The sequence below is a fragment of the Syngnathoides biaculeatus genome, chromosome 11 (assembly GCF_019802595.1).
Source record: "Syngnathoides biaculeatus isolate LvHL_M chromosome 11, ASM1980259v1, whole genome shotgun sequence".
Taxonomy (NCBI): domain Eukaryota; kingdom Metazoa; phylum Chordata; class Actinopteri; order Syngnathiformes; family Syngnathidae; genus Syngnathoides; species Syngnathoides biaculeatus.
In genome coordinates, this window is record NC_084650.1 from 16991656 (window position 1) to 17014671 (window position 23016).

At 42.7% G+C, this 23016-nt stretch overlaps 1 protein-coding gene and 1 long non-coding RNA gene across 4 annotated transcripts in view; one reads left to right on the forward strand and one right to left on the reverse strand.

The window, feature by feature from the left end:
* The window catches only part of kdrl (kinase insert domain receptor like), a 67992-nt gene that overhangs the window by 7828 nt on the left and 37148 nt on the right, over positions 1 to 23016 (forward strand). For both annotated transcript variants that reach the window (XM_061834662.1, XM_061834664.1), the window contains exons 2-10: positions 2730 to 2820; positions 4701 to 4921; positions 6100 to 6227; positions 9354 to 9504; positions 9582 to 9718; positions 9790 to 9961; positions 13369 to 13489; positions 13569 to 13738; positions 18613 to 18769. In XM_061834662.1, the coding sequence (XP_061690646.1) occupies positions 2730 to 2820; positions 4701 to 4921; positions 6100 to 6227; positions 9354 to 9504; positions 9582 to 9718; positions 9790 to 9961; positions 13369 to 13489; positions 13569 to 13738; positions 18613 to 18769 (1348 nt within the window). The remainder of the gene's footprint in view (positions 1 to 2729; positions 2821 to 4700; positions 4922 to 6099; positions 6228 to 9353; positions 9505 to 9581; positions 9719 to 9789; positions 9962 to 13368; positions 13490 to 13568; positions 13739 to 18612; positions 18770 to 23016) is intronic.
* LOC133508511 (uncharacterized) overlaps positions 1 to 23016 on the reverse strand; it is a 44989-nt gene that overhangs the window by 4820 nt on the left and 17153 nt on the right. For both annotated transcript variants that reach the window (XR_009797077.1, XR_009797076.1), the window contains exon 2: positions 6066 to 6234. This is a non-coding gene — a long non-coding RNA (uncharacterized LOC133508511). The remainder of the gene's footprint in view (positions 1 to 6065; positions 6235 to 23016) is intronic.

The window sequence follows — 23016 nt, forward strand, 5'->3', positions numbered from 1 at the left end:
GATGTCTATTTTTTTTCCTTTTTTAACGTGTTGCATTTTACTCGAAGCAAGATCCAGATGTGTTCTTTTTCCACATTTACTCCGAGGATTCAATTATTGTGTAAGTTGCAGTTGCAAAGTCGTCACATCCCACCGTTGTTGAATACGCAGATACGAGGCGAAAGCTTTGCCTTTGTCACGAGAAGCAGGCCAGAACTGATTTTTTTATGAACTAGTGAAAAGTGTATTCGCTCATTGTTCCGCAAAGGGTTGGAAACCTTGATTTGCAGCTTGCATTCCACAGATGAAAGCGTGCTTTATTAATATACAAACATTTAGTTTCCTCTGTGTTCCCTTGGACAAGAAAACAATGATGTCGGACTATTTCGAAGGGAAACCACCGCTGAGTTGTACTACCAGCTTTGGCGCAGTCAGCTGGTCCCAAGCATGACAGCTGTTCTAAATAATAACGGTCCAAGTCGAGGCAAATGTGCATCTGCCGTTGGAGCTGCAGGTGTACCGTACGTATGTGTGCATGAGCATCTATCGGCTTACTCACGGGTCGGCGTGTCAGCCCTATTGTGTAACTCTTTTCATTCTCAATCCAAGACTGTGAATAACGCTTTCCTTTAAAGGCTCTCACATGTTGACAGTTGACTCAGTAAAGTTGTTTTGTCAAGCGGATAGCTCTGCGAAAAACAAAGCAATCTGACATAGAGGTCTGTGACATCGAGACCTTAGGGAGATCGAAAAAAGCTAAAGTACATACGTTTAGAACCCAGATGTGAGGTGAAAAAATGTGTTTTTACTGTTCTTCTAGTGTGCGGTGTACCGGAGATGACCATCCGCAGCACATCAAATCACTCATAACCATCCATCCATTATCTACCGCTTTTCCGGGTCGGGTCACGGGGGAAGTAGCTTCAGCAGGGATACCTAGACTTCCCTCCCCCCAGCCACTTCTTCCAGCTCTTCCAGAGGGAGCCCGAGGCGTTCCCAAGCTAGCCGAGAGACAAAGTCTCTCAAGCGTGTCCTGGGTCGTCCTCGGGGTCTCTTTCCGGTGGGACATGCCCAGAACACCTCACCAGGGAGGCGCCCGAGAGGCATCCAAATCAGATGCCACCTCATCTGGTTCCTCTCAATGCGGAGGAGCAGCCACTCGACACTGAGCCCCTCTCGGATGACCGAGCTTCTCACCCGATCTCCAAGGGAGAGCCCGGACACCCTGCAAAGGAAACTCATTTCGACCGCTTGTATCCAGGATCTTGTTCTTTTGGTCACGACCCACAGCTCATGCCCATCGGTGAGGGTAGGAACGTAGATCAACTGGTAAATTGAGAACTTCGCCTTTCGAGTTAGCTCCCTCTTTACCACAACGGACCGATACTCATAACCACAGTTCCTCAAAAATCATTCAATAAATGCCTTGTGAAACGAGACTTCTGCGGCAAGACAGACTTTGAGGCGTTCCCGTTTCACTTAAAAAGTTGAACATTCCTATGAACGTCATATATGTATTAAGTAGAGGATCTGCTAGTAGAAATCCATATTGGTCATGCACACACCTGCAAGCAGATAATTGACGTGCAAAGTCAAAATGTGAGCTCGGCGATGGGGTGGACAAGTTTGGCTAATGTCACCAACCTTCATTGGGCAACATGATTCCGTTACAAAGCTGATTCTTAACTGTTTAACAAAAATATTTATCATATTTTCCAAACTACAAGTCGCTCCGGAGTACACGTTGCAACACCCATAAAATCCATAAAAACTATGATAAAAATATAGATACTGGAATGTAAGTCGAATTTTGGGGGAAATTTATTTGATAAAATCCAACACCAAGAAAAGACTATTTAAATTTTAAATGATGAACATTTTAAAATAAAAATAGAATAGAGGCAACAACAGGCTGAACGGTATGCTCAAGTTACACGACACAACTGAGAACATGCCTGGTATGTTAACATAACACATTAAGAGTTATTCCGATAACTATTGCATAAATAACATACGAAGAACTTTACCAAAACCATCTGTGTGTCTCCAAATGTCCGGTAACTACAATCCAATGAACTCTTCATTCTCGGTGTCACTTCTAAACAAGTCCGCCAACTCCAGCGGTAGACAGGATGGTTTTGGTCGCCACGGAAGCCCATACTTTGTCGAGCCATCCAATGATTTCCCGGAAAGTTGCGCGGCGGATTCACCCGGAAGCTGTGCTCTCCATCCGTCATCAGATACGCGGCCCTGGAGGGCCCTCTTATGGTTGTCGGTGTGAAAATAACAGATGAGCGACTTGAAAAATGGATGGATGGATGGATGGATGGATGGATGATGGATGGATGGATGGATGGATGCCAAACTGAAAAAAAATACGATCCATCCTCCGGAAAATACGATACTATTTCCAAAAGATTTTTTTACATCAATTGATAATTCACTATGAGAGAGGTGAAAAGTTAACTACACTATCTACAGTACATATGATGGAAATTATGAAATACAAATTAAAATATTTCCTGCGAAACGAGTTAGTGTTTCAGCCCTGATGAAAGACTTGCTGGTCATAATGTCACTGAAAACGGAGACTTTTGTAAAATACGATTTACAAAATAATGTATCTACCAAGCTAGCTAGTTAGCTAGCAATCTACCGATCTTTTTATCCCTCTAGTAACACCCAGTTGTACCAAAAATCACAGTGAAACAAACGAGACGATTGACATGGTTTCTGTATGTGTTCTGCAGGACATTTGGCGGAAGAACATTTGCCCAAAATGTGGCCCTCTCATAATCCCATCGTGATTCACCGGGGGGAACCTCTTCAAATCAAATGCAGGTAAGAGATTCCAAACACAATGAAATTGTACCCTTATATAGTACAAATTTTTTTCTGCTCAGCGTCCAGACGATGTTAGGAATTGCCTATTTTAGACTTGTTTTAAGACAAAAAAGGCCTTGAGGAAATGACAGAGACGGGCCACAGGGCAAATACTGTAGCTTCAATGACACTTGAACATTTGATAGTGGTCCAAAGTTCATCCGACTTTTGGGCTGGTGGGACTGCTCGTATCTGTTAGCCTTCATCATTTTGATGGCCTGCAAGGAATGTTCAAGAGCACATACAGTATTTCCGTAATGCAACGCTTCCCTATAAGGCCGCATGCTTGGACAGCTGTCCTATATTTTCTTGTCTTCTGTCACTGGATGAGAGCGGCTAGAGGTTGTCTGACCCGAAATTCTGCAGCCAACGGCCGCGGTATGCGAGACATGTTTGATGTTCCTCTGGGATGCCTTTAATGAGAATGTTAAAACTGGATTCTGCGCGGAAGGAATGTGTGAGTTTGAGCACGTCGTTCAAAAGAAACATGTTCCCATGTGAAAGTTCATCTTATCAGATGACCGCGAATAAAGCGAAGCCGTCGCGGGGGACAAAATCCCCCCAAGGGCGGATGCCGACGCTGCCATGCTGAACTAAAAAGGCGTGAAAGTTCCTCGCCAGCTGTGACACTGTTCCCTGAAATAGACACCGTCTGCAACGCATTGAGCCCAACAATGCGTGATTTTTTTTGTTTCGATGAGTTGCTCTCGTTTGCGATGTACAAGTGACCCAACTTCAAAGTTTTCCCACTTCGGCTGACATTTCACTTGGGAGAGCAAACTTGAGCTGCCAGTCACTCAATGGACCTTTCCAACTAGCGATCTTAAATTCCGCCCCCCTTGGCTACATTGGCCGTGTCCCACAAGCTTCCAAAATGGCGACTGAACAGAACAGGTTTGAAGTGGATTCTCTATCGCGTATTCCAGATAATATTGCGGTATGTTTTTTGCCAAATGCGTCAGATTTGTCCAAGAGTTCTACAGAGAGATCTCAACTATTTCACGCAAAAATATGTACACAGAATTAAGATTTTGGATGGAGCAGGACGCAATGTCAGAGTTACAGCGAATTATTGGCGATCGATGCAAAAAAAGTTTGACGCCTTACAAAGTTCATATTGAAATCCAACTGGATAAAATAGTGGAATCGTACTACACATGTAAAGCAGGTTAAGTACTTTTTACTTGAAAAGATCATGAATGACATCATTGTAGTCTTTAAAGGTGAGTTAGGCTCGATTTTCTACAAGTGGATTTAAAACAATGGTGATCAAATTCAGAGAAGATACTTCCCCTTCACTTACCTTCGAAAATACAGCCTTGTGTTTGTTGATATTGTCCACATTTAGTTGTACGTGCGCTCTTCCGCAAGCCTTAATCCATCGTAGACACTTTGTCAACTGAGTTTTAGGCCTTGGAAAATGAATCAACCGTTGCACGTTCCCCGAGCGCATCTGAGGACCATTTTCTTCATAACATTGACTTTTCCAAGCACACGCTACTGACAACCAGCATTTCTTGAGGGTCAACATGGCGACAGGGGAGTGTCAAGTCAGGGGTTAAGACAATCCAGCTATCTGATTGGCTATTATTGTATGAGTGATTGACAGGTCGGTATGGTCCAATATATTGAGGTTTCACACCCTGCTCTTTGTGCAGACCAACTGTAATTTGCCGATACGTTGATGACAAGAACCGATTAAAATTGTATGCGGCAAAAGAAGCACTCAAATCAAACTGTAACCCTAACCCTAAGGATTAAGTTTTTTTAATCAATCTTTAGTACTTCTTGTCACCGCTGGTACTAAAGCATACACAATCCTTTGTGTCCTCTACCAGGGGGCAAGGGGAGCTGCGCTGGATCCTACCCAAGCCGGTGGACTCCCGACGTCTTATTTCATGGGAGGGCAAGAAGGTCGAGCGGTGTGATCCCAGACACGAATCCCACTGCAGCAAACTGACAATCACACACTTGAATGCCAGCCACACGGGGACCTACAGTTGCAGTTACTCCAGAGGAGGCTCAGAGCACATCGCGTCGACATACGTCTATGTCACAGGTGAGACAGAAATAATCCGGGAACGAGAGCGACGGCTCGATCTTTGCGAGGCTTTTCGCTTTTCAACACTGGCATCATTTCCGCGAGTCAAATAAACAGAGGTAATGTTTCACCATGAGAAAGTCGAGCCCCGAACTGTGGCACGGATAAGAATCGTTTCTCGAATTGTTTTCTTTGTTGGGTGGTTTGGACGTTTGTTTTTTTATCAAAGTCATGCAAGGGCCCCGGTGAAGGAGGAGTGTGAGGTTCTCACGGGGCGATTGGGATCTGCTGACGCCAGTCTCGAGCCTCGCGGTGTTGAATTGTGCCTCTTGACAGACGTAAAAGCGGAGCGTGATCAGCGACTATTTCACAAGCTTGGACCAAAGAAAAAGGCTGTGCGATATGCATCACGAAAGCGGGTGGATTATTATTTTACCCAAGCATATTTCAAAACACTTCAGTGCATGTGCAGGCTCATGCCGGTCCCCCGTAAATGACTTAAAGATGAAGATTTAAGATCGAGATGACCCTCTGAAGTTTTCACGTTGTTTCAATTTATCGAATGTCCCAATGAGCCAAAACCTCTGAAGATTTAGATTCTGATTTTTTTTTTTTTGAGAGGTTTTTTTTTCCCCCTCTTATTTTTCCACACTGGCTAAGTTACTCCTTTAGGTCACTGCATGGCCAATGCATGGAGAGAACGGCAGTAAGAGGAAGTTGTGTCTTTTTATCGCGTGTGTGTGCAGGTGAGAGGGAGCGCGTGATTGAACAGGAAGCCCAGTTTACTGATTGTGGTTTCCTGTTCTGGCTACTGTTTCGCTGAGCCCCCCCCCCCCCTCAAAACAAAAGATGAAACAAGTTAGCATTCAAGCATTGTTACTAATGGAGATTGCTGCGAGGAAACACAAGGAGTACAATTTTAGTTCAAAAATCTGACCGTTTTTCTTGGATTTGAATGAAAAGGCCGGTGGACAAATAAGCGAGCAATAAATTCTTGCGATATTGGAAAGTGCAGACTCAACAAATGAATCGTCTTAATGTGCTTATGGATGACCGCCTTTGTTTTTTCGTCTGACGGCCTTTTCACAGTCTTTCCGCTGTTTGTTACAAAATACGTGGCTTTAATAATACGATGTGAATTAATACAAGCTTCTTTTCTCACCTGTTGTCCTGTTTTGTTTTTTTTCTCCCCGTAGATCCAGAGCAGCCATTCGTGGAGCCCTTTAATCAGTCACCATACGTTCTGTTTGTTCTCGAAGATGAGACCAGCCTCGTGATCCCTTGCCGTACATCGTCCCCCGATGCTGTCGTAACACTCAGAAAAGTAAGGTCTCATACAGAGAAAAAAAAAAAATGTTAGATAAACTCGGCATAGAGGACCCGTATTTAATGCTGAAGTCGATGTTTTCGCCGATAACAAATTGGACAGTCAACCCGCTTCCGATTGTCTTGGACAACTGGATCTACACATGGATCTTGTGACTAAGTCGTCGAGATTTATGCGAAAAAAGTTTGAAAGCGTAGAAAAGTCTGGACGCATACAAATACTTAATTGCCGGATCTGTTCTCAATCAGGAATAAATCCCGCATAGTGATGGTTTTGACGGCTCGTGAACGTGGAAGTGTGTTCGGCGACAGGTTAACCTTTGCCACAATCCGTTGATCTTTTCAGCTAGTATTCAATACAAATACCAATATTTAAATAAATGACCCATGGTTTTACAAAAAAAAAAATCACATTCATTAACTATGATTGAAAAAAAAAAAAGTAAATGACGGCATCGACTCCACGGAACATACACGGAATTTTATTTTGAATACGCATTGTTCTCAAATGAGCCAACTTGGCATTATGAATAGTAAGTTTTTTTCAGCGCGACATCTCAGATTCTTCTTCTTCTTTTCCTTTCGGCTTGTCCCGTTAGGGGTCGCCACAGCGTGACATCCAAGATTCTTCTTCTTCTTTTCCTTTCCGCTTGTCCCGTTAGGGGTCGCCACAGCGTGACATCTCAGATGAACGCTCATATTTTGTTTGGCACAGTTTTTACGCCGGATGCCCTTTCCTGACGCAACCTCTCTCGGGGAGCAGAGGTCCCAGTGGGATCAGAACCCACGACCCCTGGTTTACCAAACCAATCCTCTAACCTCTGGTAATTTGAGATTGAGAAGAATAATTCCTACCTGAAATGAATCGATCGCTACACAGTCGTGGGTATTCGGTTGGGCACCATCCATCACGTTTAATTGCCGAAATATCATCGATCTTTTCTGGTCTCTTTGAATATGTCTTGTCTGTTGTGACAACCAACAGCACAACAAGTCTCGGGGTATTGTGAATATTCTGCTCCGGTTCGACGTCCCCCACACTGTCGGAGCCGCTCTTGTCGACCTGCAATATGGCGGCGTGAAAATGGCGACGTCACGTGCACGCGCTCTATACAGTGAATCCCTTTCATTCATTGGGAATACAACCCCAAAACCACCCACGAGAGGTGAAAATCTGCAATATAATCACTATATAGCGGGGATTGGAACGGTTCCAATCTCATCTCTTTCAATCAAAGATCTCTACAATCAACATTATGGGCGTAACTGGTCACCTTGAGGTTCCCACAAACTCAGTCTTCAAGGAACACAACAAGCGTCAGGGGAAGCGAAGAGAGTCAGTCTGTCTGCTTCTTGTAAGAACAGGAAGGTGCTTTGCTCGGAATAGAATCGCGGGCTAAATTTAGTACTTTTGCGAAAAACAGAACAAAACCTGTACACACCTTGTCCAACCACAGGAAACAACAAGGTAACGTGGCGTGAGGACTTTAGCTTTAAATACTATTTTCCTTGGATGACACGGGAAGCGAAGCCCCCCGGTGAACTTCTGAACTTGCTGGCGCTCGGTGAAGGTGCCACGCACAGCGCTATTTGTGGCACCCATTTACGATTGTGTGACTTTCTGCCTACTTGTGGACAAACAAGTTGCCCGAGATGGAACAGATAGCGGCGGTGTGACCTTCCTGCCATCGGCAAATCAATGACGCTCCTCCTTCCTGCTCCATTTTGTTCCTTCGTTCCCCATTCCTCGACTCAAAGTCCCCCTCCCGCCCCCCGAATTAGCGGCTCTGGCATTAGAACAAACGACAACAAGAACGTACATCCTTTTCCAAGTCCGCCATGTGCTGTGCTACATTTTGTAAATGATTGCAGAATGCACCAACCACAAAAAAAAAACAACACAGCGAATTTCTATTTCTCACTGTGACGTTCCAAACCGACCTGCAATAAGTGAAAATCTGCGATTAAATTTATGAAAACAAACTTAAACTTAGATGGTTGTCACTCTCGGTTGGAGTTTACTATAAAACCGACAGAAAACATCCATCCATCCATTTTCTTCACCGCTTATCCTCTAGAACACGGGTGTCAAACTCAAGGCCCGGGGGGCCAGATCCGGCCAGCTGCATGATTTCTTCCGGCCCGCGGAGGCAAATCATTTGCGTCAACGTCCGTGATTCTTGTGAAAATCTGTACAAAAACTTTCAATTTGTCACGTATATGATATGATGTAAATGATAACGTTGAGATATTATAAGCATTTTTGTGTTACCAAATATGAATCATGTTTCATAACCCCATTACACTTTATCTCTGATGAAAAACTATATATTTTACGTGTAAATATGATGAGGCGGTTAAAGATGAAGGTTTTTGTCATAACGACCCCTCCGAGGGAAACCATAACTACAATGTGGCCCGCGACAAAAATGAGTTTGAAACCCCTGCTCTAGAAGGTCGAGAGGTCAACGAGCCGGAGGCAGGGTACACCCCGAACCGGTTGCCAGCCAATCGCAGGGCACATCGAGACAAACAGCTGGCAATTTAGAGTGTCCAATCAGTGTTGCATGTTTTTGGGATGTGGGAGGAAACCGGAGCGTCCGGAGAAAACCCACGCGGACACGGGCAGGCGGATTCGGGATTGAACCCGGGACCTCAGAACTGTGAGGCCAACGCTTTCCAGCAATTTCCACACAGAAATTAGAACATTAGAATAAAATCAGAATGAAAAATTCTACGTTTAAACACCCAAATAACGTCTTACGTCATCTACTTCAATGCTAACATATAATGGGAAATGTTATACACGGGTTCATGAAAATTAGCATTGAAGTTGCGGTAATTTACGTCAAACAACTGCTACTTTAACAACACGGTGCAGCAACACGTGCAAACGGAGCACAAGAACAATACTAAACTACAAACTATATTCTCTCTGCTCCGTGGGAACAATAACGATTACTGGATCTTTCTGTGCTTCTTCTCATTGCCTTTATTTTAACGTTTCGAGTAACCAACACGCCCGGAGAACACTTTTTCTACCTTCCTAGCCCATACTAGACTGACCATTTGTGTACAGCACAGGCATAAATAAATATCTACTTTATTTTTTTTCCCTACGCAGGGCCTACCTTCAGAGGAGATCATCGGTGATTGGGACCCAAAGGTGGGCTTCAAAATTCCCTACAGCCCCGAGAGCGTGTACAGTATGTTAACCTGCACCACCGTCGTCCATGGTCTTGACTTTTCCTCAACCTACTTTCCCAAGAGAACGTGTAAGTACGCAATATTTCTCCCCCGAAACATCGGCCCTGTCAGTTTGGCGCGTGTCACGATTCCTCCCCTTTGACAGCGCTTTTTCTCGAGAACGTGACCGTCACCCCGGAGCGAGTCAGGGTGTTGGTCGGCGACACCCTCGTCCTCAAATGCTCCGGAGTGACGACCTTTGGCGAACGGATCAAGTTCACGTGGGATTTTCCGAGAGTGAACGTAAGCCGGGCGCCGTCAAAGTGCGGCTCGGGTGGTCTTCATGCGTGAACGGGATGTTTTTCTGTCTTCAGGAAAATCGTCACTCCACAAAAAAGACCCAAGAGCCCGTCACCGCTGCTTTTACCACGAGCGACACATTAGAGCTGCCCAACGTCACAATGGAGGACAAAGGCTTGTATCACTGCAAAGCTGAGATCTCGAGCATGAAATATGACACCGTCATGGCAAAAGTCAACGTTTACGGTGAGGACGCGCTGATCCGATGTTTGATCTGAGCTTGTAATCGTAGCGCCGACCCTCATTGATCTCGGGGATTCAGTTCCAGACACACGCCGTTGGTGGAAGTCCACGATGTGGGGAGGATTTTTTCCCCCCCCCAGATATATTTCAACACTGCACACTAAACTTATTGAAACTCAAACAGTTTTTCAAGACCTCACTGTCAAAATATGGCACATTATTATATAACATCACTTTCAGGAAATCAAAGGAAGACTCGCTCACAGTTCTGCAAACGAGAATCAAATCGTGCTTGTCTCCGAGCCGTTTATTTTTCACTCCCGCTTGAAGTTTATTGTCGAATAAAACAAAAGACAATTACGCGGTTTATTTTAACACCAGAAAAGGTTCATCCCGACCAAATACAGACTTCTGCTACTCGTTGGGAATAGAGACCAGACTCAACCACATAAGTGTAGCGAAAAGCCACAAATAATTACCATGATTCTATCTATCTATCTATCTATCTATCTATCTATCTATCTATCTATCTATCTATCTATCTATCTATCTATCGATAAAAACACAAACAACAATTGGATGTACATAAAACTACAAAAACAAGGCCTCACTAGCAATTTTCTAGCGTAGATCTATCTATCAATCTATCTATAAAAAAGACAAACTACAATTGCATGTACATAAATCTAGAAACAACAAGGCATCACTAGCATTTTTCTAGCATAGATCTATCTATCTATCTATCTATCTATAAAAACACAAACAACAATTGGATGTACATAAAACTACAAAAACAAGGCCTCACTAGCAATTTTCTAGCGTAGATCTATCTATCAATCTATCTATAAAAAAGACAAACTACAATTGCATGTACATAAAACTAGAAACAACAAGGCATCACTAGCATTTTTCTAGCATACATCTATCTATCTATCTATCTATCTATCTAAAAAAGACAAACGACAATTGCATGTACATAAAAGTACAAAAAAACAAGGCATCATTAGCATAGATCTATCTATCTATCTATCTATCTATCTATCTATAAAAGACAAACTACAATTGCATGTACATAAAACTACAAAAAACAAGGCCTCACTAGCATTTTTCTAGCATAGATCTATCTATCTATCTATCTATCTATCTATCTATCTATCTATCTATAAAAAAGACAAACTACAATTGCATGTACATAAAACTAGAAAAAACAAGGCATCACTAGCATTTTTCGAGCATAGATCTATCTATCTATCTATCTATCTATCTATCTATCTATCATCTATCTATCTATCTATCTATCTATCTATCTATCGATAAAAACACAAACAACAATTGGATGTACATAAAACTACAAAAAACAAGGCCTCACTAGCAATTTTCTAGCATAGATCTATCTATCTATCTATAAAAAAGACAAACTACAATTGCATGTACATAAAACTAGAAACAACAAGGCATCACTAGCATTTTTCTAGCATAGATCTATCTATCTATCTATCTATCTATCTAAAAAAGACAAACTACAATCGCATGTACATAAAACTACAAAAAACAAGGCCTCACTAGCATTTTTCTAGCATAGATCTATCTATCTATCTATCTATCTATCTATAAAAAAGAAACTACAATTGCATGTACATAAAACTACAAAAAACAAGGCATCACTAGCATTTTTCTATCATAGATCTATCTATCTATATCTAAAAAGAAACTACAATTGCATGTACATAAAACTAGAAACAACAAGGCATCACTAGCATTTTTCTAGCATAGATCTAACTATCTATCTATCTATCTAATCTATCTATCTATCTATCTATCTATCTATCTATCTATCTATCTATCTATCTATCTATCTAAAAAAGACAAACGACAATTGCATGTACATAAAAGTACAAAAAACAAGGCATCATTAGCATAGATCTATCTATCTATCATCTATCTATCTATCTATCTATAAAAGACAAACTACAATTGCATGTACATAAAACTACAAAAAACAAGGCCTCACTAGCATTTTTCTAGCATAGATCTATCTATCTATCTATCTATCTATCTATCTATCTCTATCTATCTGTCTGTCTATCGTGTGCCTGTCACAAATAAAAGCACGTGCTGGGATAAATTTGGGAGTCCACATAAAATTTTCAGAGTATGGCAGCAAGTGAAAGAAAGCACCCTTGAATTTGTTTTTGTTCACAATAATGGACAGATCACTTTGGAATTAAACATGTCCAACAAAGCCAACATTTTGTTCAAAAGCCCGTACTGCAGCATGTGTCGTATGAATGTTTGTACTGTGCGTTTTGATGCGTCTAATGTAACCTTAGAAGCAGTATAATGTACTGCACTCTTTCCGCTTTAAATCATGTGAACTGTTACAGAGTGGGTGTATTTGATTTGTAGATGTAGATCATCTGTTTGTAACGTAATACTTTTTTTTTTTTTTTTTTACCATACAATACTTATTGTGTTGAACTCGGACCTGCCTCGATACCAGGGGTGGGCAGACTTTTTTTTACCCCAAGATCTCCTTTTCGAGCAGGCAGCCTCTCGTAAGCTACCAAGGGGGGTTGATGATTATGATGCTCCCAAACCGTTTTTAGGTTAATGTTATGTTGCCTCCTATATTTAAAATACATAATTGGCTTTTAGTGCACTGTATTGTCTGTGTTTTCATCCTGGATCAGGCTGTGCCAAGGTGTCATTTTAAAATTGACACACCATCTCATCCTGCACTTTCTACTTTGGCTTCAGACCAGACCTTTCCCGCTCAGAAAAGAGAAAATCTCGTCCGGTTTAACCACTTTTTCTTCCAATATTCATATACTCTGACAGCCATTGCATCTTAAAACAACAGCATTTCTTTTTTTAACTTTCTCCATTAATATCTAAAGTAAACATAAGCAGCATGTCTCGCTCGTCTTTGCTCTACGTTGCCCAGACTGCGATGCTAACAAAAGCAACAAGCTGTCATTGTAAAACACATTGATGGGCTGCGTAAGTACTACAACATTTGTAATTATGAATTATGAGTGTGGCGGAGCAGCGCTCGTTGTTAGAGAAAGTTCCGTGTGCTGCCTAAAAGAAACCAGTGGCTTCTTCTTTTCATTTCTTTACAGTCCGTATGTGAATTGTGCCATTGGATGTAACAGCCAGTCATCCCTCACTCATTGAATCACATTGCAAAATGCCACAAACTGAATAGCTGGATGTTATCATTTCAATTTGCGTTGGATTTTTTTTTTTTTTTTTTGGCGGGCGAAGAGACTGCATTAGCCGTGCACAGTAGCGCACGCACGGAGTTTAGAGGTAACATTGGCTGACATCTTTTTTTTTTTTATAAGTCGCAATAGCTTACAGTATTTGTCGTGTCGTCAAGTTCCAACGCCATTTCTGTTGTGTTTCAGAGCACCCTTTCGTCAACATCTCCCACAGACACAAGGCTACAGTTGTCGTCAAAGAGGGCAGAAAGAGGGTGGTGTTCGAACCCAAAATCAACGCTCTGCCGCCACCAGATATGTCGGCATGGCAAGTCGTGGTCACCGCACGTAAAAGCAGACCGGAACCCGTCTCGCAGTCCTATTACCGACCGGTTGTTTCGACTCAGGTATAAAGACGGCGTCCCCATCCTGAGGAATTCCACCTGCTACAAGTTGTCCGGTTTCAACCTGATCATATCCAACGTGGAACGGAAACACGACGGGGTCTTCACCGTGAGCCTCGGCAACACGGCCCATCGCCTGTACCGGAACCTGAGCTACACGTTGGAAGTAGAGGGTGAGCCGCCCCGCCTGCCGTGAACTCGATAATTAAAGCTTGATCCTGGAGGAGGAAAACTGGTGCCTTGCTTGTGAACCGAAGCAATAACTTTGCTAAAAACGGACAGTGTTGGATAGTACTTGAGTAAGTGTTTGTTAAACCATCTGACATTTGTACTGCATAAGTATGTACAAGGATGTACTTGGCAGGTAGCAGCAGGAGTTTGGGTCCTTGCTGATTCCATTGGTCCCGGAATTGGTGCTGCGACAGCTGTTGTTGATTACTGGGCTTGTTTAAAAGAGGCTCGGCGCAGTGTGGAAACGGGCCTGGCTCGAGTTCTGCACACTGAACCGCTCCAGAACCCCCCCCACCCGAGTCCACAGCCTTTGTTTGCATCCTCGCCATGTGTGCGCTGTACGGTACAGAACTGTGCTGCTTTAAGAATCAGATAATAAACAACAGGGTCTCTGCGGGGCTTATAAAAAGCAGGAGTGGAACAAGTAAATAGTGATTGAAATATTTACATTTTACAAAAACACATCTTAATGTGTGTAAAATTCCTCAGTACCTGGTCTCACCAGGTCTCTGTGACTGTCAAGAAATGGGAGGGTGTCCTATAACGTCGCTTTGAGGACATGAAAAGAAGACTTGCGCACACAGTTCTCCAAAAAAGAAGAAAAGCATTCTCGATTTCAGATTTTTTTGGGTCTCACCCTGTTGAGAATCAAACATACGTACAGTGAAGAAAATAAGTATTTGAACACCCTGCTATAGTGCAAGTTCTCCCACTTAGAAATCATGGAGGGGTCTGAAATTTTCATCGTAGGCGCATGTCCACTGAGAGAGAGATCATCTAAAAAGAAAAATCCAGAAATCACAATGTATGATTTATGTATGATATAGCTGCAAATAAGTATTTGAACACCTGAGAAAACCAAAGTTAATAATTGGTACAGTCGCCTTTGTTTGCAATTACAGAGGTCGAACGTTTCCTGTAGTTGTTCACCAGGTTTGCACACACTGCAGGGGGGATTTTGGCCCACTCCTCCACACAGATCTTCTCTAGATCAGAAAGGTTTCTGGGCTGTCGCTGAGAAACACGGAGTTTCAGCACGCTCCAAAGATTTCTATTGGGTTTAGGTCTGGAGACTGACCAGAACCTTGCTATGCTTCTTACGGAGCCACTCCTTGATTTTCCTGGCTGTGTGCTTCGGGTTATTGTCATGTTGAAAGACTGAGACACGACCCATCTTCAGTCCTCTGACTGAGGGGAAAAAGGTTGTTCCTCAAAATGTTCCCCAAAATCTCACAATACAAGGCCGCAGTCCGGAGTGGGCCAAAATCCCTCCTGCGGAGTGTGCAAACCTGGTGAACAACTACAGGAAATGTTTGACCTCTGTAATTGCAAACAAAGGCTACTGTACCAAATATTATCATTGGTTTTCTCAGGTGTTCAAATACTTATTTGCAGCTGTATCACACAAATAAATCGTTGAAAAAAAAAATCATACATTGTGATTTCTGGATTTTTCTTTTTAGATGATCTCTCTCACAGTGGACATGCACCCACGATGAAAATTTCAGACCAGTCCGTGATTTCTAAGTGGGACAACTTGCAATATAGGAGGGTGTTCAAATACTTATTTTCTTCACTTAATCTATATTGTTAGTCTAAGGGCATTCTGACCTGTCATTTTGTTTGTTTTTCAACAAATCCTTGAGTCAAACTCTGACTTGGATAACTGACCAACTACACAAACCAAGCACCCTTATTGTTACTTTTTGTTGAGATTATAAGACTCTGTTTCAAATGACTTGGTCAAATATGCCATAGACTGGCTAACAGAAATTAGCAGACGTTACTGCAAAGCTCAATACAACCGTTAATTTAACACACAGCAAGAGCAGAAACATATTTCTATAGTGCACGTCCTCATTAAAATCACGGGGTATGACTTATTGTGGGAGAATGGAGAAGGATTTGGTAGCGTCGTACATTCATGATAGTGCCAAAAATGCGAAGGAGAAATTTATAGTGTTTGTATCCCATGTCACTTCGCTAAAACTTTTTGGAGTGACATCAAAATGGCTTACAAATAAACACTGCAGACAGATATTCTGGTATGAATTAGGAAAGCATGGAAACGTTGTTTATCAAATGTTTGGTCCTGGGACAATGCCGCGCACAGTCAGAGGTGGCAAAAGTAGACGCACTCTGTACTCGAGTAGTACAGATACTTGTGCACAAAGTACTTTGAGAGGTAAAGTAAATATGGCAACTGAGTACTGTTTATGTACTTCTGCCTCAGTGCCAGAGCCTAGAATAGATCTTAAACCTCGTGAAATAATTCACTTTCCTACAACTTATTCTACTGTAGTAGATTTGTCCGGTACGTGTGCGTTACACGAGTGTCTATTTTTTCTGGCGACTTTTGACCTTCTTGTACTTGCTACACCACAGGTGTCAAACTCAAGGCCCGGGGGGCCAGATCCGGCCCGCCAGATGATTTTATGCGGCCCGCAAAGGCAAATCGTATGCGCCAACCTCCATAATTCTTGTTCAAATCTGGACCACAATTTCCAATTGTCTTATCATAAATGATAACGTTGACGACACAGGTGTCAACCTCACGGCCCGGGGGCCAGATCCGGCCCGCCAGATGATCTGAACTGGCCCGCAAAGGCAAATCGTATGCGCCAACCTCCATGATTCTTGTTCAAATCTGGACCAAAATTTTAAATTGTCATATACATGATAACGTTGCGAAATGTCACAATCATTTTTGTGTTTCCAAACATCAACAATAGTTAGAAAAACCCATTACCCTTGATTTCAGATTCCAAACTTGGTCATAAATTTCACGTGTATATATGATGAAGTGATTGAAGTTTTTTTTTTTTGTAGTTTCACAATCATAACGCCGCTCTGAGGGAAATCTAAGGTGGCCTGCGACAAAAATGAGTTTGACACCCCTGTGCTACACTCAAGTCTTTCCACTCCTTAGTTTGTCAAAAAAATGGTAGCCACATTTTTTTTTTTAAATCTACCTTCAGGGATGACATTAAATCATAAAAAAAGACAAATAGAGAGAGATAAAGTACAGCCACCAAGTATTTTGTACTTCAATACTTCCCACCGCTGCTACAATGCCCTCACTGCCAGAATCCTCAAGAAATAATTCACTTTCTGTCAGAAATACAAATACTTTGGTCATGTTCAGTATTTTCCCGATGGATTTTCAATATTTCTTCATCCACCGAAAACCGATACCTGTACGTTCTTCACCTTACTTGTCAAAACAACATTTTCTCACGCAAGACAAATCGAGAAATGTGAAGTACAGCGATTAAGTACTTTGGACTTGGTTACTTCCCGGCACTGCAGACAGTGTTGTTGGCGGGGATGCTGCTGGGGGAGGGTGGGGGGGATTTATGTTGTCTGTTCAAGCTGCGAAAGCGGCCAAAGGGTACGGAACAGCGTCTGAGGTGACGCAGGGATCTTTGTGTGTCGTTGATTAAAGAGCTGACGCTCGAATCGGTCGTCCGGGCTGCGGGCCACGGCCGGGTCACCCCGTGACCCTAAAGCCCCCCTCCCACACCCCCGGCCTTGCACATCATCCCGCCGTTCTTCCCTCCGTGCGCTGCCTGCACGATAAATGATGTCACTGCCACCTTTTCACTGCTATCCATCAATCCTGTCGCCGCTCATTAAAACGGCGTTACGGGTTTCCGCGGTGGTCCGGAGGCTTCTGGGATGTTTTATATGGGAGGTTTTATAATAATAATAATAATAATTGTGTGATATCTTGTATTATCCAACTATATTGACGGTTTTAATTTAAAAAAAAAAGATATCTTGTAATATTCAAATCTTTTAGATTTTTTTTTAACATTTAACAAAATAATGCAATATTTTATTGGAATGTATTAACATTTTTAATTTAAAAAAATGTGGGGTGAATTTAAAAAAAATTGCTGTATATTTCGTAACATTCAAACTCATCTAGAATTTATAACAAATGAAAAATAAGAATGCGATAGATTATAGCATTCTGTTTTTTTATGAAACTATTTTAAATGAAATGTCATTTTGACGTAAAACTGTCAAATTTCATACAGCGTTAATTTTTTTTAAAAAGTTCGAGAATTTTTCAAAAAACAATTGTACAATATCTTTCTGTGCAAAAATATATTATGATTTTAAATTTGAAATAGGTGTAGCCAATTAAAAAATAATAAATGTTATAAAACATTCAAATTTACCCAGGATGGTAAATTAAATTCATTCATTTATATCTTTAATTTAAAAAAAATGCGTGTGTAACTTTTTGGTTATTTAAAAAGGTCCCGCATTTTACCAAACCAGCTTTCTCTAGTATTTGGGATGTTATATTGTCCAGATGGTCCCTCAATAATCGTGAAATATGAATTGAAGTCATCCGCGGATTCATTCCTAAACTCCAGACGTTTTTCTGTCGAGAGGACTGAAATCAGGTAATCAGGGAATTTCTCGAGCTTATCTACGTCACTGGCAAAGACGTCTGCCTTCCCTCTCTGCTTCCGAGCCGGCACCGAGCGGGTCTTCTACACTGACTCAACCAATCAGAGAAAAGCGAGCTTAATGTGGACAAAGCGGATGCAAAACTGGGTCAAACATAAGTAGCGGGCAGAGGGGCCAAGGTGGTTTTTATACGAATTCCATGTTAAAGTATCAGTCTAAGGAGGTCTAAATACCCCAAATATGGGACCTTTAACTCATTTGCATCTGCGGTATGTTTGTTTTGTTTTATTATAAATATGCGTGGAAGCCCAATAACAAAACATATTTCAGTGGGCCATATTTTGGTCAGCCCAGATCTAACCAGTTACTTCCTTTTTTTCCCCGCTCACAGTGAAGCCAAGTATTTTCGAGGCGGACTTGGTCTCGAACGACATCCAGCCCTACATGCTTGGCAAGCAACGTCATCTGACCTGCACTGCTTCTGGGAGACCCACGCCGAGCATAACCTGGCTCTGGGAACCCTGTGACCCCGACCCAGTCCAAAAACAGTTAGTAAACTAATCGCATGACAACCAATCCATCCATCCATTTCCTGGGCCCTGGTCAAAAATCAAAAATTTCACCACCGTTTTATGCGTAAAATAACTTGTTCCTTGGTTTAAGTTTGCATTTTTTTTCGATTGGCTGCTGAATTGTCCATAGGTGTTAACATAAGCGTGTATGTCAATATTTGTTTGTCCGTACACGGGTCCTGTAATTAATTGGCCACCGGTCCAGAGATATGATAAGTGACATAAGGCGGCGGTCCCCAACATTTTTATCACTGCGGATCGGTTAATTGGGGGGGTAGGTAGTTTGTTTGTATTGAAAATCATTTGTAGTCAATATCGAATACAATACACATGATCATGAATAATCTAATCGTGAAATAAATGTAAAAAATACACATGGAAAAGTGAAGAACAAGAACCAGCCTCCTCTTTTTTCCAAATATACTTTTTTACAACGATATTTTACGTGAATGAATGTTGTATAAATTTGTCCGTTTGAACCATTTGCCTCTGTTGCCGCACACACTCTTGACTGGCCGTTAGAGTAACTTTTAAACAAGGAGGTGGGACTGCATCAGGGATCCGCGCTGAGCCCCTTCCTGTTTGCGGTAGTAATGGATCGGCCGATTAGATGAGGTTGGACTGGAATCCCCTTGGACTATGATGTTCGCAGATGATATTGTGATCTGCAGTGAAAGCAGAGAACAGGCGGAGGAACAGTTAGAAAGATGGAGGTGCACACTAGAAAGGAGAGGAATGAAGATTAGCTGAAGTAAAACAGAATATATGTGGTTGAATGAGAGGGGCGGAGGAGGAGGAGGAGTGAAGCGAAAGGGAGAAGAGATGGCGAGGGTGGACGACTTGAAATACTTGGGGTCAACAATACAGAGCAATGGTGACTGCGCTAAGGAAGTGAAGAAACGGGTGGAAGAGTTGGCGAAAGGTGTCTGGTGTTCTATGTGACAGAAGAGTCTCCGCTAGGATGAAGGGCAAAGTTTTTAAAATAGTGGGGAGGCCGGCCATGATGTACGGATTAGAGACGGTGGCACTGAAGAAACAACAGGAAGCAGAACTGGTTCGCAGATAGGTTGGAAATGAGAGAAATCTTTGCAGTGGCTCTCGTAATTTAAACACTCCTGTGAGCAATTTCCCTCTGGATAACCGTCTTATTTCCTTATATTCCAGAAGTATCTGTGTCCATCTCTTCACAACGCTCCTCAAAAAGGCGCCAGTTAGTTGTAGCCCCTTCTTCGAAAAGAAATGTTCCAAAGACGTGTTTTCTTCTCGCTTGTGGGGGTAAATTTGGTGAGTGTACGGATTAGAGACGGTGGCTCTGAAGAAACAACAGGGAGCAGAACTGCAGGTAGCGGAAATGAAGATGTTGAGGTTCTCGCTCGGAGTGAGCAGGTTGGATAGGATTAGAAATGAGCTCATTAGAAAAACAGCTAAAGTTGGATGTTTTGGAGACAAAGCCCAAGAGAGCAGACTTAAGACGGTTTGGACATGTCCAGAGGCGAGAGTGAGTATATTGGTAGAAGGTGTGCTGAGAATGGAGCTGCCAGCCAAAAGAGCGAGAGGAAGACCAAAGAAAAGGTTGATGGATGTTGTGAGGGAGGACATGAGGACAGTGGTTGTTAGAGAGGAAGATGAACGAGATGGGCTTAGATGGAAAAAGATGACACGCTGTGGCGACCCCTGATGGGACAAGCCGAAAGGAAAAGAAGAAGTGGAAGAAGGGGGTAAATTTGGCACTCAAGTGACCGAGAAGTAACTCAGAGAATCCGGTCATTTTTCAAACTAAAATATTTTTCAGATTCGGATAATGAATACAACGGAACTAATTAGTTATTACTTCAGCGGCCCAGTAGCAATCGATCCACGGACCGGCACCGGTCCGCAGCTCGGTAGTTGTGGACCCCTGACATAAGGGATGGATGAATAGACTTGGTCCCACCATTCTGTGTTTATTTCATTTATACAGAAGAACTATCTAGACAAAAGTACCGATGATGGATGAAGAGAGCTCTCCGTACAGTGGACGCAAAACGAACAAAACGAAAAACAACGAACACATGCATAGTTGTTCGTTTTTTTTTTTTTACGTCAAGTTTCACAGTGGCATTCAAGCCACCCCGGAGACCCAGAAACAGAAGAAAACAACAGCACATCTCCGCTGACTATAGCGCCTCAGAACACAGCACATTAATCAAAGAAAAGTTGCCCTGGAGAGGTGCCCCCCCCCAAAATTTGAGGTCAGCGCCTTTGGATTCCAAAGAGGAAACGGTGGGGAGATATATCTCCGCCGATCCCCCAAGCTGCTACGGAGCCCTGTAATTCTTTGCGTATGATGAGTGACTGTTGGTGAATACCAGCCTGCTAGTGAACCCACAAACAAGATGAACATTCCCCCGAGATCCCGGGCCCTGTGACAGCGGGAGACCCGCGAGTCGTAAGATCAGGAAAACAATGGGCCATTAGCCTCGGGTTATCAGGCCCCCGGCGCCATTAACAAAAACAACACAGTGTCAGTAAAGGGGCCACACTTCGTGTACTACCCTGACTAAATCTACATTTTGTCATAGCTTTGAGCTGGGGGAGAAATAATGAGAGGTTCAAGGATGTAATTAGCTTAAAAATGTACTTGTAATGTAATGTCACAAATTACTTTTGTGAGCAGACAATACAACTTTTGCTCTTTTTTTACATTTTCATTTCAGCTTACAAAAATGTTTTTGCGAGTCTAGCTTTTGTTCATTTCTGTTTACAATAACTTTTGCGGTGGTTCCAGCAACCCAAGCTAATCGAAGTCGCCGCTTTTAAGTCGCGGCTGGGCTGCAGGAGAGGGGAAGCGTTCCAGCCCGGCGGGTGATAAATTGCGTTAAATGTTTATTTTATGAAGACCTGACTGTGCAAAGGGCTCGCCAGTGTAAATTAACCGCGCAGCCTTTCGAGAGCGTATCTCGTATTTGGACAGAAGGGGGAAATGTACAGTCTGAGAAAGCCGAGGGTGGAGCAAGGCTGATAGATTTGAGGCGCGATAAGACCCACTTCTGAAAATATCCTCTCGCTGCGGTGGCAGTCGAATGATCCAAATCCGAGGTTGCTATGAATGCTAGGCCACCGATGGACAATTGCGGCAAAGCTTTTTCACACGTTCCATTTAATTGAGAAGCCCATCCATGTCAACCGCCTGGTGAAAAAGGCCTAGAATCGCTTGGAAAGGGATACTCTGGGCATTTTCCACCCAATTTGATCCTGAAAACTCAATAAAATGACATCAAAGAGTTTTAAAAGAATTGATGGAAGGGGACCTTTAAAGTCCTCTTGTTTTCCTCTTGCTTGCGTTCAGTAAATGACCAGGCCGGAGTCTAAGAGCCCCTGCCGTAGGCGTTTTGGGGCGGGGGTGTTTTCAGGCTAAGAAGTTATCAGCTGTCCCCTGTTGACCGCCAAGGTCTTAGCATCAGCCTTATCTCTTTTGAGCAGATCGCGCCGGCGTTTCCCGTCGGAGGTGACGCACAGCCAGGCCCTTCCTGTCGCTGAGGCCGTTTCCTCCTTGGCCTCTCGTCTCATCAGCTTGATTGTTTGCCACCGCAAGCAGTGAAGAATTGACTTTTGAGATTCGGAGGCTGGGCTGGGAGGGGTCAGAATCCAAGATCTCTCTCCACTCTGCAGGCCATGCATCCAAGGATGCTATAGAATAAGCTTTTATTAGCTATCCTTGACATCCATCTTAAGATCCTCGTACTAGAACGCTCTTTGTCCTCACTAGTAAGAAAAATTACTGGCCCGGTGGATTGATTTTGTCACTTTTGGGTTTCTAGTATCCAATTAAATTTTCTCTCTTGAGTTGGGGTTATTGAGACGTTGGAGGGAAGAGAAAAAGCAGAGGACCCAATTTTGCAGGGACACTTTAAGCTGAAGTGCGGCAATCTAAAAAAAAAAATTGGATTTTAATTTAACAAGCAAAAAAGGCAAACAAGAACCATGGAGGCGAAATGCTAAGTGAATAAAGTCCAAGATCTGAATAAAAAGTACCCTATTTTCCACACTATAAGGCACACCTAAAAGCCTTTAGTTTTCTCAAAAGCCAACGGTGCGCCTTATAATCGGGTGCGCCTTAAATATGGATCAATATTGAGCCTTTAGTGCAGCTCCAACTAATGGATGCATGACGTAACCGCAGCGTCTACTGTAGCGTCTATTCTATGGACCTTATAGTCCGGTGCGCCTTATATATGATTTTT